This window comes from Colossoma macropomum, unplaced genomic scaffold (assembly GCF_904425465.1).
Source record: "Colossoma macropomum unplaced genomic scaffold, Colossoma_macropomum, whole genome shotgun sequence".
Lineage (NCBI taxonomy): Eukaryota > Metazoa > Chordata > Actinopteri > Characiformes > Serrasalmidae > Colossoma > Colossoma macropomum.
In genome coordinates, this window is record NW_023494808.1 from 11631716 (window position 1) to 11648867 (window position 17152).

Sequence of the window (17152 nt, forward strand, 5' to 3'; positions counted from 1 at the left end):
AACACGCCGACAATGGCGGCCCGCGTACTGCACACGAGCTGAGGGTTCTAAACACCAGCGCGTGAACTGGAACGCGGACAGCGCTCGAGCTAGCCCGGTGAACCTGTGCCGGTGTGGGGTTAATAACGTCAACTGTGGCTACTGCGAATGAAAACAGTGCTCGTGCCCGCTCCACTGTGCAGCCTGCGGAGCAGGGTCGTGTCCCAGTTCTAGCCCGCGGAGAGTAGATGATTCATTTTAGAAGACATCTGTAATCGAGCAGGTGCTCTTTGGTGGACTGCTGTTGATCACACGGCGAGCCCAGCCTGAAGGTAAGTGTAGTGTGATGCGAGCTCAGATGAGAAGCAGCTGCTTGATTCTGTTCATTGAATGAATGAAAGGCTCTGCTGCGCTGTCTCAGCTTCACCCCCGTGTCCTTCGGTCAGTCAATGGGCTGATATGATCAGAGTTGTTCTGCTACTGCACTGCACAGCTTTTTGTTGTTGTGCTTCTGTATTTTTACCAAGTATCTACAGCACTGAGTTCCTGAATGACAGGGGTAATATATGTATATGTATATACACACACCGGTCAGGCATAACATTATGACCACCTCCCTGTTTCTGCGCTCATTGTCCATTTTATCAGCTCCACTTACTATATAGGTGCACTTTGTAGTTCTACAGTTACAGACTGTAGTCCATCTGTTTCAGCTGGTACTATTTGGGTGGTGGATCATTCTCAGCACTGCAGTAACACTGACGTGGTGGTGGTGTGTTAGTGTGTGTTGTGCTGGTCTGAGTGGATCAGACACAGCAGTGCTGCTGGAGTTTTTAAACACCTCAGTGTCACCGCTGGACTGAGAATAGTCCACCAACCAAAAACATCCAGCCAACAGTGTCCTGTGACCACTGATGAAGGACTAGAGGATGACCAACACAAACTGTGCAGCAGCAGATGAACTATCGTCTCTGACTTTACATCTACAGGGTGGACTGACAAGGTAGGTGTGTCTAATAGAGTGGACAGTGAGTGGACACTGAGGTGTTTAAAAACTCCAGCAGCACTGCTGTGTCTGATCCACTCAGACGAGCACAACACACACTAACACACCACCACCACGTCAGTGTTACTGCAGTGCTGAGAATGATCCACCACCCAAATAGTACCAGCTGAAACAGATGGACTACAGTCTGTAACTGTAGAACTACAAAGTGCACCTATATAGTAAGTGGAGCTGATAAAATGGACAATGAGCGTAGAAACAAGGAGGTGGTCATAATGTTATGCCTGATCGGTGTACATATATATATATATATATATATATATATATGTGTATATGTATGAAATAGAATGAGATCTAGTATGTAAGCTTGTTTAAAGTTTCATCATGAAACGTACAGTCCAGCCAGTCCATATATGGAAACTAATTTGCAAAAACTGCCCATTTTAAATTCATTGTTTTGTGACATCATGAGAAGAATTTACATGATGTCACGAGAAAGCATTTACATATATTTACCTATTCAGCCTATAGCAGTTCAGCCCCGCCCCTTCACGCTGAAGTTACAAGGAGTATTTCAGGCTGGGCTGCTTTTTAAATGAGGCATGGTACAGAGCAGCCAATTAGAACAGAGCTCATTTACATATATCGGTCTTACAGGGTCAGCAACAATAATAATTCTAATGGATAAAGTGAGGCTGGAAACTGGTCATGGTTAAATTAATCATGACCCTCACAAACATTACAACTGGATTTCAGAGTGAAAAGAAAAACGGTAGGAAATTGGCCCAATAAAAAGTGGTCTATTTATGTGCTGCCTTTGATAGGGCCTTTTGTATATGATGCTCATCTCTCACTCTCCCTCTCTCTCTTTTCCAGTTTGTCTTTCCCTCAACAATGCTTTCACTTAAAGAAAAAGACGGTCCCATCATCAGAAAGCTGCTGGACGCCGGCTGCTGTGCGAGATGCGTCCTCCGATTTTGCTGTGTGGGAAAGTATTCTTCGTATCAGCTGTCCAGTGAGGTAGGTGTGAGTATGTGCATGATCCTTCATCCTCCTCATCCTCTTTCATTTAAATATTCTTTATGTATATTAACCATATTTTATTATTTTCATAATTATAATACTCTTCCATAAATCTGAGCAGTACTGAGACCCTTTTATCACAGGTACAGGTATTTCAGTGGGAGCGTTTATTTGTATGTGTTTTTCTCTCTCATGTTAGGACATAAACAAAGAGCTGTTAGCTTTCCTCAGTGAGGCTGACGGTGAGCCATCCCAGGATGCCTCGGAGCAAACGCAGACTGAAGATCCGCCCTGTAAGAAGCTGAAGCTGGACTCGGCGCAGGTCGGACAGGACGGCAGCTCAGAGACTTCTGCAGCGCACACTGAGCCTGAAGTCCAGTCGGAGATCTGCGTGGCCTGTTTGGGGATCCTGCAGGACTTCTGTGATCTGAGTTACACCAAACAGGTGACTAAGAGTGGATAATATGGCAGAAATATAAACACCACGATACTTACAGAGCATAATAAAACAAGACGTTTTCACAATATGATATGAAACATGATATTTAGTTTAAATATTGATTAAGGAGGAAAAATTAAACAGTCGGTAAACATAATAATGGGATGGCATACAATCAGCTACTTGTTACTGTGCAGTTTATACAGTTACTATCCATCCTATTCCTGCACCCCATGATGCCCCATATAGTGAGCATACATGGGTCCACTGGCTTGATAAGATCGGCACCCCGCTGACTGTTTGCCACTGCTCGTCCACTCTTGGACCACCCAGATTACTGTCCTGCATACAAGCTCTAACTAGTTTTTAATCTCCTCAAACAGATTTTAAATGCACACGGACTTTTATTTTAGAAAATAAACTAAGACAAATATTACGAACAACTGAGGAAAAAAAATTGATTTCACTAATTTACAAAGTATAACTAAAGAAAAAAGGAGGGAAAAAATCAGTAAATTGGACTGTGAGTGGAAAATGAGCGATTAAAGTGGAATTTTTTCTAATACTCTGCTTAACCACCGGTGGGCCGCCCGGAAGACTCTGACCAAAACGCCAGTGGACCGCCAGCTTTGCCATCAGCGGGCCAACAGTGGCCCACTATCCGCTTGCTATCAGGAGCTTTGAGTGACTTATGGGCAGAACGTCCAGCAATGCATAAACAAACAATACGTTAAATTCTTATAACATCCCAACATGATAGAAATTTTGGAATAAATAAAAATATAAATAGTCTTTCTAGTTGGGATGCTGTTCAGATACATGTGTGCTGTCAGTAGAAACCTGAACCTGCATGAGAGCAGTGGGTTAGTCAGAGGATCCTATTTGTGTTCTACACGAATTACTCACACTAATAAAGCCGTTTTATTATAGTTCACACTGAAAGTCAGGCAGAAAAATCGTAAAGCAGTGACATATCAGTGTCTTAGGTAGATTTTTTTTAAACAAGCCTTTGATGCTCCTTGTATGTTTGCCACGGTATTGTTAGCATCAAGCTAGCAGGGCTAGCTCGGCACTGTATTGGGTTTTAATATCAGCTCTAGTTTAAATACAGACATTTTTATCTTAAACAGACATGTAAGCTACATTCTGTACTCTGCATGTCTCAGTTTTTAAGTATCTCCTCTTTTAAAGGCTTGAACTTGAAGTCTGTCCTTTAGTAGTGTTAGCCTGTTAGCCAGTTAGCTTTCTGTTGACCTGCTGTAGTGAGGGCCGAACATATCCAGTCATAAAGTGAATATACGTGTAAACCAGTCAAAGTGAGTCTGTTACCAGCAAACAGTGATGTTACACTGGCAGGTTGTCGTCTGGTTGGATTTGATGGGCACAAATTTCAAGGCTGACAACTGGGCCTTTTCCAAGAGTCAGTATGAAGCCACATCCACGAAGCTGCTGAAACTCTGTGCTATTTATGTTTGTAGCGCTGCTGTTCTTGCTGTACTTTCTTCTTTATCACGCAAAATGCATGTTCTGCCAGAACGTCTTAGTTATTTAATGGGGCAAATGCAAAACTTTGAAACTTTATAATTTTCTACAGTTTTCTTTCTACTTTTTTTCTGCTGTAAAATTTCATGTTTGGTAATGATTGAGATGATATTATGCAAGTGAAATCTGAAAATATTACTCTTAAATACTTGTTATCGTGTCTTTACCTGCAGGTGTGTGAGGTTGTGAGAAAAGCAGACTATAAGTTTGACAGTCTGGTGCTGGCTGTGTCTCTTCCTGCTCAGCTGTCTGTCAGAGAAGTAAGTCACCCTTCAGTGAAAATTCCACCAAACTATACTCTGCAGCCTTTCAGTCCTCCCTCTGGACTTCCCCTGTGCTGTACAGTTACACAAACACACACACACACACACACACACACACATATTGTTGTGTTGTGCTGGTACGAGTGGATCAGACACAGCAGTGCTGCTGGAGTTTTAAACACTGTGTCCACTCACTGTCCACTCTATTACCTTGTTGATCCACCTTGTAGATGTAAAGTCAGAGACGATAGCTCATTTGCTGCTGCACAGTTTGTGGTAGTCATCCTCTAGTCCTTCATCAGTGGTCACAGGACGCTGCCCACAGGACGCTGTTGGCTGGATGTTTTTGGTTGGTGGACTATTCTCAGTCCAGCAGTGACACTGAGGTGTTTAAAAACTCCTGACCACTGAAGAACAGGGTAAAAGGGGGCTAACAAAGTATGCAGAGAAACAGATGGACTACAGTCTGTAACTGTAGAACTACAAAGTGCACCTATATAGTAAGTGGAGCTGATAAAATGGACAATGAGCGTCGAAAAAAGGAGGTGGTCAAAATGTTATGCCTGATCGGTGTATAGTAACAACACTATAATATACAGAGGGAGCCTTTTGCATCATTTTTTATTCATAGCATTCGAAAGCAAAGGCATCTCTCTTCATTTGTTTCTTTCTCCTCCTTTAGCATTCCTGCTGGCTGCACATCAAGAAGGAGGTCAAGTACGTAAGAAGCACACACTTTCCTGAATCTCTAGCATTGAGAAAATCACTTAACAGGCTTCATTTGTACAAAAATAAAAAAAATCCCTGATGATGCAGACAGTCCTCGTAAATTTGCAGACTTGCGAATTTGTAAGTTTATTTGAATGACATAGTCATAAATGCATGTGGTGAACCAAAGTTGCAGGTTATAACCAGCCAGTACGTTTCCTGCTGTCACTTATTATAATTTAGACCTAGCTGGAGAGCTAGATGAATCTGTCTTTGTGGGGTTATTCATGACAATAGCGATAGAGATGCCATGTCAGAATTATGAAATGAATCATCAAACTAAAAAATACTCCTTTTCCAGCACTGGATCAGAGAATTCCTAGCAAACCTTAACCTAAAGCTAAAACCACATACTACCCTACTATACATACTATACTATTATATGCATCTCTAATGGTGGTGTACCTTTTTTGGCACTGGCATAGTGCCTCATACGCTTCTGCTGTCATAATAAAAGTCCCATATAATTAGACTTTTTAAATAAAGTAGCTTTATTTACTTGAGCGATTACTAAACACTGTACTTGCCTAATCTTGTTTGCCTTTTGAGTTGCCGAGGACCAAACATACCAGTAGAGTGCTAAGATCTAAGATCAGCTTTTGTCGCTGATCCTTTCGCCCTCAGACATGATTATTCTACCTGGTAATGGAAAATTCCTGCACTGTTCATGTTTTGCCTTTGTCTAACACAGCTGATTAGGCTCATAATAAGGGTTTGATCATTATGTGATGAATTATATCAACTGTTCTACAGCAGGTAAAGCACTAACCTACTGTACACCTGCGTGGAATCAGTAGCCTCTGGTCTGGGCCAAGTATTCAATAATGTTCTCCTGCTTCCTCTCTCAGTATGTGTAAAATATTGGCACTGTTGTGTATCAGGGAGAAGAGCATGTGTCTGGATAAGGAGGATGTGGTTCAGGTGAAGGACGCTTTTAAGTGGGCAATACAGGGAATGGTGGGCAAAGAACTGGGAGCACCTGTGCTGACTAACGTAAGTGGAGCTACAAGGCTAATGTAGCTAACAAGTAATGGAAACTTGCAAATTACCAATTCAGCATTTTTACCATTGCGATGGTTTAGCAACACCTTAGCTACCACCTGGGATACCATAGCCACTACTTAAGAACACCTTTGCAACTGCCTTGGATACCATTGCAGCTGTCTAGCAACACCTTAGCTACCACCAGAGGTGCCATAGCAGCAGCCTAGCAACCACCTAGGATCTGATCGCAGCGGCCTAGCAACACCTTATCGATCACCTGGGATAACATGGCAACCATATCACAGTACCTTAGCAACCACCTGGGATACCATAGCCACTACTTAAGAACACCTTTGCAACCGCCTTGGATACCATTTGCAACTGCCTAACAACAACATATTTACCACCAGGGACACTATAGCAGCAGCCTAGCAACCACCTAGGATACCCTAGCAATGGCTAGCAACTCCTTAGCAACCACCAGGGATACAACAGCAAAGCCCTATCAACCACCTAGGATACCCAGCAAACACCAGGGATACCATAGCAAAGGCCTAGCAATTCCTTAGCAACCACCAGGGATACCGTAGCAGCAGCCCAGCAACCACCCAGGATGCCATATCAATGACCTAGCAACACCTTAGCATCCACCTAGGATAACATAGCAACCACTTAACAACGCCTTAGCTACCACCTAGGATATCATAGCAACTGTCAAGCAACACATTAGCAACCACCTGGGATATCATAGCAACAACCACTTAGGAAAGCATAGCAGCAGCCTAGCCAAACATTAGCCACCACCTGGGATAACATAGCAACCACCTAACAACGCCTTAGCTACCACCTAGGATACCATAGCAACTGTCTAGCAACAGCTTACCAACCACCTGGGATATCATAGCAGCAACCACCTAGGAAAGCATAGCAGCAGCTTTGTCGAGCCAGTTTAAAGCTTATTTTCGGACTTTTCTCTTCTGGTTTGTTTTTGTAGACCTTCTTTATAGAAAGCTGTTCTAGGAAAGCTGACATACTTGCACTTGTGCTGCAAGTAGCTTTTGTAATTTTGTATTTTTTCCTGTTCGCTTAAAGGAGAAGTTCTCCTTACACAGCATTAACACTTCATCAACTTTGTCAGTGCATTTCATGTCATTGTATAAGGAGGAGTTGATGCAGTTAGTACATCATAAAAACTGTTCAGTGGTATTTTATACAATGTCAAACCACAGAAACAAGTAGAAAAAAAAAAGAAATAAGATTACACAGCACAGATTGAGGCTAACGTGCGATGATCTAGACCTGCAGGTAGCACAGTGCTAACTGGTAGGTTATAAGGCTTCTGTTGGCCTCATAGCTTTAGTGCAGAACTAAAGAAGTAAACATGGCTTGGCTGATTTTTCCTGAGCCTTAGTTTTAAGGGTTTCCATTAGCATAGATAGTCCGTTTGTAGGTCTTTGGGCATTTTAAGGAATGTAGTGCACGTGGAGGATAACTTACTTTCATGTCATGATTACTATGTTATATTCACACATTCTGCTGATGTATGTCTGTTGTGTTCTGCAGAGTCTGTTTGAAGTCAGTGTGGGTTTCACACATTCAGAAACAGATGCAGACTGTCACTTCCTGTATGTTCACCCCACCTCTCTTTATTCAATTCCATACTTTTCTTTATTACGGCTGTGTTTAGGTTATCGTGTGTTATTAATGAAGGATTCTCGTTTTTGCCTCTGCAGGGCTACAACCTGTTCTGACTGCTTCAAGCCCACTAAGAATAAAGCAGTAAGTGCCCTATGATGCTCTCACTTTCTGTGTCTCTACATATGTTTATCCCTTCAGTGGTGTGTAAAGGTTTTAACATCCCCAGTCAAGTGGCATGTTTTGTTGATTTTCTAAGTGAAATTAAGTTAAGTTACCCTTTATTAGTCCCACAACAGGGAAATTCACCTCCGCATTAAACCCATCCGTGCAGTGAAACACCACATACACACTAGTGAACACACACACTAGGGGGCAGTGAGCACACTTGCGGTGGGCAGCCCTATCCACGGCGCCTGAGGAGCAGTTGGGGGTTGGGTGTCTTGCTCAAGGGCGCTTCAGTCACGTACTGTCGGGTCAGGGGATTGAACCAGTGTCCTTCCGCTCACAAGGCTGGTTCCCTAACCTCCAGCCCACGACTGCCCCCTAAAAAAGAGGTGCACTGTTCCCGGAGGTACTGCAATACCAGGTTGATGCATGGAGCAGACAGAGCAAGCCCCTCTTCCGTCTCCCTGTTCTAAAAATCAATTTAATATGTCGTCCTTGTATAGAGGACGTATCGGATATTAAACCTGATACTATCGCTTGATCTTAGCCGAAAGGCAGAGAAGCGAAATATTTTTTGCTATTTATTCGAATTTAACATATTGGGAAAAACAAACTATAAAACAGGCCACATTTTATATTTTTTCCTCAACATGTTAAAATAAACAGTAATAGTGCATTAAAATATCGCTGTTGTCGGAAGAAAACCTCGTATCTCCATTTTGAAAATGTCTGTCATTCTTTACATTGTGTGTAAATTTCATGATGAATGGACCAAAAGAAACGACCCAAAATTACTTGGAAAAAACTCTGGTTCCATTGACTTAAAGTAGGTTTTTTCCTTCTCCTGTGAAGTTACCATTTTGGAGATATGAGGTTTTCTTCTGACAACAGCGACATCCAGACGTGTGTTCTCTCATTTTAACTTAGAAAATCAACGAAACATGGAATTTGACTTTTGCATGTGACTTTATTTATTAAAGATGATATTATTATTGATAATCCAGTAGTCTGGAGAGTTTATATGCATAATCTCTCTCTCTTTGTTCCTCAGTCTGTCTTTACTAGAATGGCGGTAGTGAAGGCACTAGAGAAGATTACGGATGCGAAGTTTCTTCGGTAAAAAAAAATAGAAAATAAAAACCTTCTTTCTCTCTTTTATCTCCACTGAGACTGACCGCAGTATCTCAACTTTAAAAATGAACTGTATTCTGTTTGCTCTGCGTCTGCTGTGTCCCTCTATAGACATTACCCCTGTCCACCTGTCAGACCAGCCAGCAAGTGCACTCCACTGGACACCACATGCCTGCATGCATCTGTCTTTATAGCAGGTGAGTGCGTGTTTACATACATTGCATATAGATAATCACCTATGTATAATATATATGGAAGTAGTTACTCAGACATCATATTATTATTATTATTATTATTATTATTATTATTATAATATAATGCATATAGGACATTATTGCTATTACATATCTTATTGTATCTCCATTTTTATCGTTTTTCAGTTTTTTGTCATAATTTGTCATAAAATGCCTGTCGTCCTTTATATTGTGTGTAAATTTAATGATGAATGGACCAAAAGAAACGACCCAAAATGACTTGGAAAAAAGCCATATATATATAATATATATATATATATATAGTACATATAGGACATTATTCCTACATATTATAAGTATTATTATTATTAGTATTATTACATATAGATACTAACATTGAAAGTAACTTTATATGAGAAAGAAAAACACTTTCTTAAATCTGAAAGCAAATTAATGTGACAAGATTTTATTCTAAGTAGTTTTGGATCATTTCTATTGGTCAGTTCTTCACAAAAAAGATGAAACATTTCTGGGTAAAAGATCCCCTTAAATCAAGTACCTTTGGTCAGACCGTTTATGATGAATGGACCATTTCTATTGGTCCATTCATCATGAAAACCTTTCAAATTATGAATAGAATTGGTATCCAGGAGAAATCTGGAACCAGACTACTTCGTTCAAAATAAGATATTCTTGTTACTTTTACCTGTGTTTACATTTACTTGCATCTGTTCTAAAGATATCTGGTGATTTTTACAAGTAAAAACACACTTTTTCCAATGATAAATGGTTTAAAAAAGACTTTGGCGTTTCTGTGTCTTTGTGTGAGCGTTAGTTCTTTGTTTTATGTGTCAGTCACTCTGTCTTTGCCCTCATTGTGTCGTCTTGAAATAGCTGTATTGCTGAGCGTATTTCTCTGTTTCTCTCTGTCTGTCTGTCTGTCTGTCTGCCTGTCTGTCTTCAGGGAGGTATAATAAGTTCTCTCGTGAGCTTCCTCAGACTCCATGGGTGATAGATGGAGAGAGAAGGATGGAGGGATCAGTGGAGGAGTTGATAGCTGCTCCTCTCCTCTCCTCCTTCAGGGCTGATGGTCAGTATAGAAACCACACTGAGTTTATTCCTCTGCTTCAGGCAGTCAGAGCCATTTGCTTTACCATAGAGCTTTATAGAGATGCTGGTCCTGGTAATAAAATCTGTTGCAGCTGTTTATTTATTCTCTGCTGTTTGTAGGTTTTAACTTTTCCTCATCTGGGAGAGAAGATGTGGACGTACGAACGTTAGGGAATGGTGCGTCCACACGCGCACACTCAGATTTCCACAATACATGATACATATCACAATATTTTGAAACAATGCACCAATATTTTCCCATTTATTAAAAACTGTCATTAAAACTCTGTACAGAATGATTTTTGTTCAACACTTTACATACTGTGTTGCATTAAATCCTATTAAACAGGACTAATTATGCTCTCTTTTTAATGAAAAATTCAGTTGGTCATTTTTCAGTTGGTCAAAGTACAGACGATATTCATGATATGCTCAGAATAACATGTTGTTTATCATGATAATGATAAAATATCGTCATATTCCCATCTTTACTTTTAACTATAACCAACATCCAACAAACATATAACATTTTACAAATGAAACATCTGTGTTGCTTTTTACAGCATTTATATTTATTTATGTCTGTTTTACTGACTTCTAAAATAAAAATAAAAAAGTTTTTAAAAATACCAGTAAACAGAGGACAGACGGAGTGGCAGCCTAAGATTTCTGAACAGTCCTTTATATTTCTACAATGTTTGCAGTTTGTAGAGGACAACATATCTTTCATATACACATCATCGACCCTGTTTTTATCATCTAACACTTCTGACTGTTTCTCAGACCAGTCCTCATGGGTCCTTGAGATGGTCCAGGTTTTCGGTCTAAGCCAAGAGTCTAGTGGACAGACTAACAGTCTAGAGGACAGTCTAGTGGAGTAGACAGTTTAGTGGACAGTCAAGAGTCTAGTGGACAGTCAAGAGTCTAGTGCACAGTCTAGAGGGCCCTGAAGACCAAGAGTTTAGTGGACAGTCTAGAGGGCCCTGAAGACCAAGAGTCTAATGGACAGTCTAATGGACAGTCTAATGGACAGTCTAATGGACAGTCTAGTGGACAGACCAACAGTCTAGTGGACAATGTAGTGGACAGTCAAGAGTCTAGTGGACACTCTAGTGGACAGACCAATAGTGTAGTGGACAGTCTAGTGGGCCCTGAAGACCAAGAGTTTAGTGGACAGTCTAGTGAACAGACCAATAGTGTAGTGGACAGTCTAGTGGGCCCTGAAGACCAAGAGTCTAGTGGACAGTCTAGTTGACAGTCTAGTGGGCAGACCAACAGTCTAGTGGACAGTCTAGTGAACAGACCAATAGTGTAGTGGACACTCTAGTGGGCCATGAAGACCAAGAGTATAGTAGACAGTTTAGAGGGCCCTGAAGACCAAGAGTCTAATGGACAGTCTAATGGACAGTCTAGTGGACAGTCAAGAGTCTAATGGACAGTCTAGTGGACAGTCAAGAGTCTAGTGGACAGTCTAGTGGACAGTCAAGAGTCTAGTGGACAGTCTGGTGGACAGACCAATAGTGTAGTGGACAGTCTCGTGGGCCATGAAGACCAAGTTGAGAAACAGTGTGAAACACTGACATGTCACGTTACTCTGACTGTAACTGCTGTGTCTCCTGCAGGACGGCCGTTCGCTATGGAGTTACTGAACCCCCACAGAGCGAAGTTTAACAGAGCAGAGGTCAGACGGCTTCAGGAGGTACTGACTTACTGCAGGATACTTTAACAAAATAGCAGACAAATACAGAAGAGTAAAAGCCAGAGACCCCTCATTCATTCATTTACAGTTAAAACATCCGTTAAATTACTCAATTATTTCAGTGTCCCGAGAAAAACGCAGAAAACATATTTAACAGAAAGTTTCTTTAGGAGAAATGGTCTTTAGGAGTCTCATTTCCTCTGTAGTTTTAGTGATGTTTTAATGCAGTAATGTTTTTAACTCCTCTGTTTTTTTGACATTCCTATTCCAAAAGCAAGTGTATTATCTTTTATCTTATATCTGATCTTGTTCTCCTGAAATGGACTGTAAATTGAATAAAGGAAGGGTGGTCTCTGACTCTTGCACAGCACTGTATACAGATGGGACATTTTCTCAAAGCAAAAACTCTTTTAAATGATTTAAAACCTCTGTTAATTATCTGTTTATTTCTCTCATATTTACAGATGATCAATGCGTCCTCTGATAAAATACGAGTGAGGGACCTGCAGATTGTAACAAGGTGTGTGTGATGCACAGAGAGGCTTTCGCTTTCTTGGCATGTCGGCAAGAGAACGCTTCTTAAATTGAGGCCAAATCCATTATATTTCCATTAGGAAATATTCGGAAGAATATTGATCATTCAGTGAATTTTTTAAGACTTGTACTTATTTTAAGCAATCTTTGCAAATGAAATTATCTTACTGTATTGGCATAAAAACATCAGAAGGATGCAAAATAATCTGATTTTGACGGAAGTAAATTATTAAACTAGGGATGCTCCAATACAGGACTTGTAGGCGGTGCTGATATCTGAATTCTTTTTGTCCATATCTGCTGATGCTGATAAGTAAACAGTTTTAAAAAGTAGAAATTGGTAATAAATCTATCTGGATAGATTTAATGTATAGTCACACACACTGATTTCTGTGTTAGATCAGGGCTCGTCAGTTCTGGTCCTGGAAGGCTGGTGTCGGAGGAGGGCCAGGCGTCCAGCACAGTTTGGTGACTTCCCTGCTTACCAAACTGTGCTGGACGCCTGGCCCTCCAGGACCAGCACTGAAGAACCCTGTGCTAGATGGATGTTTATTCTTGTAGGGATGCTATGGGCCGAATGAAGGAGGGAGAGGAGGAGAAGACTAAGTCCTACAGTGCCCTCATCTGGACCAAAAAGGCCATTACTAACAGTGATCTGGACTTTATTGCAAACATTAAGGTAAATATGTCCTTTCCAGATTCCATATATATAACATAACAAAACCTTGTATCCCCATTTTTGTCATTTTTCAGTTTTTGTTGCTCCTAACATTGTGTATGAATTTCATGATGAATGGACCAAAACAGATGGGCAAAAATGACTTGAAAAAATTTCTGGTTCCATTGACTTAAATTAAAAGTCAAGTGTGTTTTTTCCTTCTCCTGTAAAGTTACCATTTTGATAGATACAAGGTTTTGTTCGGACAATTATATATATAATTACATTCTAATTTAATTTTTTTGTACCCTGAAGACCACTTAGGATATTTGTGTGGCACCAAAAGCAATTAGAATTAATTTCACATGGCCACTTTCCAACCTCTTTTCATCTCCTGTATCATGACAATCCTGAATTTTCTCAGCCCTGACTAATACAGGGCAACCAATCAAACCAGAGCTCATTTACACATATCAGTCTTAAAGACACAGTAACAAAAACAGGCTGTTTAATTCTTGGGGATAAAGAGAGGGTGGAAGATGGTCATGAAAAAATGAACTATGACTGTTTTTGGTCTGTAAAACCACACCAGTGTTTAAATACCAGACTAATGTAGGATACTGGCCCTTTAAACAGACTATTTATGTTAATGTGCCTTTAAGTCTGGTTTAATATATATATATATATATATATATATATATATATATATATATATATATATATATATATATATATATATATATGGCCTCTCTTCTGAATAGATGAACGCTTCACGAGTGAAACAAGGCACATCATGTTAAAAAAGCAGCCTGGGCTAAAGCATAACTGCTTGTATGACTGTGATATCTCAAAAGCGATGAAATCGGGGATCTTCGTTTCCATATATGGACTGAATGGAATTTTTATGACTGTATGGAAAATTCTGTCCTCTCTGATACAGGCCCTTAAAAGGGTAGTAGTACAATACTAGTACTGTCTTCTCATTATTTGGTTATATTTAAATTTGCTCATGGTGCTTTGGGGAACCCCTGCACCATGCGCTTTTGCATTTCCCCAACTTTAGAACATCTTATCTATCTAATGAGGCGTTTCAGTTTATATATCTGTTGAATCAAGTGTGTTAGTGCAGAGGAAACACTGAAAACAATGACAACACCACGGAAAACGTAATATAAAAATGTGCCAATCAAAGACAGATTTTGATAGTTCTGAGTAGCAAACTTATTCCCTGTGTGCATGTAGGAGCTGAAGATTGATCAGAAGACTCCTCTGAGAGTGCTGCACCGCAGGCCGCTGGCTGTCCGGCAGAGGCTCATCCACTCCATGAGCGCTAGCTACCTGGATACACACCACTTCAGACTACAGCTGCACACGCAGGCTGGGACGTATCCTTATGCACACACACCGCTTTATACTGCAGCTCCACACTGTAGTGCAGATCTCTTTACTGAAATAAACAGGCTGGAACTGCTCACTGATATCAGCACATTATAAATGTTCATTAACATTAACATATAACCAGAACTGTTCATTGAAATGAGCATATTCTATAAGTGTTCATTGATATGAGCCTGTACCATCACTCATAACTGTTAACTGATATTAGCCTATATTATAATTGTTAATTGAAGTTAAATAGACTATAATTGTTCTTTGAAGCTACCATATACTATAACTGTTCATTATTATATCATATATACATTAACTGTTTATTGATATTAGCATGTATTATAACTGTTTATTAATATTAATATAGAACTGTTCATTGAATTTATCATATAACTGTTTGTTAATATTTTAACTTTAACTGTTCATTGATATTACCATATACTATAACTGCTCACTGAAATTATCATATAACAGTTCTTTAAATTTAACAGACCATAATTGTTCACTGATATTACTATATACTATAACTGCTCACTAATATTACCATATACTGTAACTGTTCATTGAAGTGAAATTAGCATTGCTCATTCAACTGTTCATTGACATTAGCATATACTGTATCTCTTTGTTGATATTAATATTTGCTGTCTATTATTTGCCTTTAGCCTATCTATTAAAATGATGTTTACCATCACATTTAGTCTATAGATCACCAGTTTAAGTGTAAATAAACTGAAATTTAATTGTCAAATGCAACTTCATTTCAAAAGTACTCTAGCATCGATTTGCAGTTATAACACATCAAGTGTAATTGGTTTAATGTTCCCTTAATAACCGCCTGTACAGCTACATAAAGGAGTTTGTTCACGGAGACTTTGGCCGCACTAAGCCCAACCTCTGCGCACTCATGGAGTCCGAGGTGGACATTCTGGAGCTGGATGTGGAGGTACGTTTCACAGAGCTGCCTGAAACAGGCGTTCGAGAGTTCAGATTCTGAGGGCCATGAAACAGTTAACAGTTTCCCACATGCTAACGCTCCTGATTCTGCTGGGTTAATTGATTCTGCTGAATCGGATGTGTTGGAGTGGGGAAAGTGTTCACTATTTATAAGCACCAGCTGCCCTTTTCATTCATTTTAAGATGGTTGGACTGATAGAAATGGTCCAAAAATCCAGGGTGATTCAAAGAGATTCATCCGATTTCAAAGCGCCACATCTTTACAACCGTGAGGCTCCCAGGAACCAATCACACACCAATTGAAACAGGGGGTCATAGAGTTTCTGACATGCTCACTCAAGTACGGGATGAATTTGACTGTGGTGTTGATGTTGTCCGCATAGCTGGAAGAGGTTTATACTGAGCACTTGTAAAATTACCTAATAAACATTTATGCTCACTTAAACCATTTACAGTTTACTGCATCGTTCTGTAATGACTGACAAGTGAAATAAATTATTTTGAAATTGGATGAATCTTTTTGAATCACCCTGTAAAATAAAATAGTGACAGTTCTTTGGGTTGCATGTTTAGGCACAGATTAAGCCTAAATTAGTTCAGTTATAGTTTTTTCAAACTGAAATCCCTGTTAAAGTTTCAGATTTTATCTTAGTCAGCTTAAGTTGCGTCTAGCAGACGGTGGCTAATAAAACAGTAGTTGAGATTTCACTGAGAATGGTGAAGGATTGTAACTGTAATGGTCCCATTACTGAATTGAGTACCCCACCCCCCCACCCCCCCCACCCCCTTTTGTGTTATTTTCAGTCAGTGGACGTGGATTGGCCACCTGCTGTACCAGAGTGACCGGTGGCAACAGCTTCTGAGGAATACTTGGAAATATTCATCAGTTCCTGTATCTGTTCCAGAGTCTACAAGCTAGCTGGCAAACTTTGGGCCTTATTTAAGGAAGTCCTTAACATTGGCAAAAGGTTGTTGCTCAGTTGGACAATTATAACAGGCTAATTGTTGCCTAAAGTGCCTCAGTATCTGAAAGACATTGGTGCAGATTCACTCCTAGAGGTATATGAATCAGTTTACTGAGGGATTCTAACATTTGATGATTGATAGATCATCTATTTTGGGCTGAGAAAAACTAGGTAGGCCACTGTTTATCACATCTTTAAATTACTTTGCAGAGCATTTCTGTTGTACAAGGGCAGAGAATTAGTTATGTCAAAATGACAAAACTACAAAATGAAGGGTGTATTTTTTTCTATTAGGACTACAGTAACTTTATGAAGGACCCCTGACTATGTTGTACGTTTTCTGTTAAATAAACCACAGTCCAGTTTAAGTAGACTGTGGCTGTAAAATTCACTGCCTGCTTGTTTTTGTCATGTGCATCGCCAGCTGTAATTGTAGCTCTCTCACTTGAACGGAGATTTGCAGAAGGCCATTAGTACAGTAAGCATCACGTTTGGAAATGTAGGTTAAATCTTGCATACATTATTAGATCTAGTCAAAACATAAACACACCCCGCTTTTAAGAGGATTTACTGCATGTAAAGCAGTAGCTGAAATATGTAAATATTACTGATTAACATTAATGCTCCACAGACATCAGACCACTGTTAACCCAACCTTGTTATGAGTTTACTGTACAGAAGGGAAACAGAGTCGCAATAGAGTTTGTT

General features: G+C 39.9%; 1 protein-coding gene and 1 non-coding gene across 2 annotated transcripts; one reads left to right on the plus strand and one right to left on the minus strand.

Moving 5' to 3' along the window:
• Window positions 1–16835, plus strand: pus10 (pseudouridine synthase 10). Its single transcript, XM_036557830.1, has 18 exons — window positions 1–311; window positions 1862–2005; window positions 2208–2453; window positions 4163–4249; window positions 4935–4969; window positions 5902–6013; window positions 7568–7629; window positions 7738–7783; window positions 8859–8923; window positions 9050–9135; window positions 10097–10222; window positions 10363–10419; window positions 11865–11941; window positions 12406–12461; window positions 13037–13154; window positions 14376–14518; window positions 15369–15468; window positions 16284–16835. The coding sequence occupies exons 2-18, from the start codon at window positions 1880–1882 to the stop codon at window positions 16320–16322; spliced, it is 1581 nt and encodes a 526-aa protein (XP_036413723.1). The 5' UTR covers window positions 1–311; window positions 1862–1879; the 3' UTR covers window positions 16323–16835.
• Window positions 8192–8374, minus strand: LOC118798466. The gene has a single exon (XR_005006043.1). It is a non-coding gene; the product is annotated as a U2 spliceosomal RNA (small nuclear RNA).
• Window positions 16836–17152: the final 317 nt, after the last annotated feature.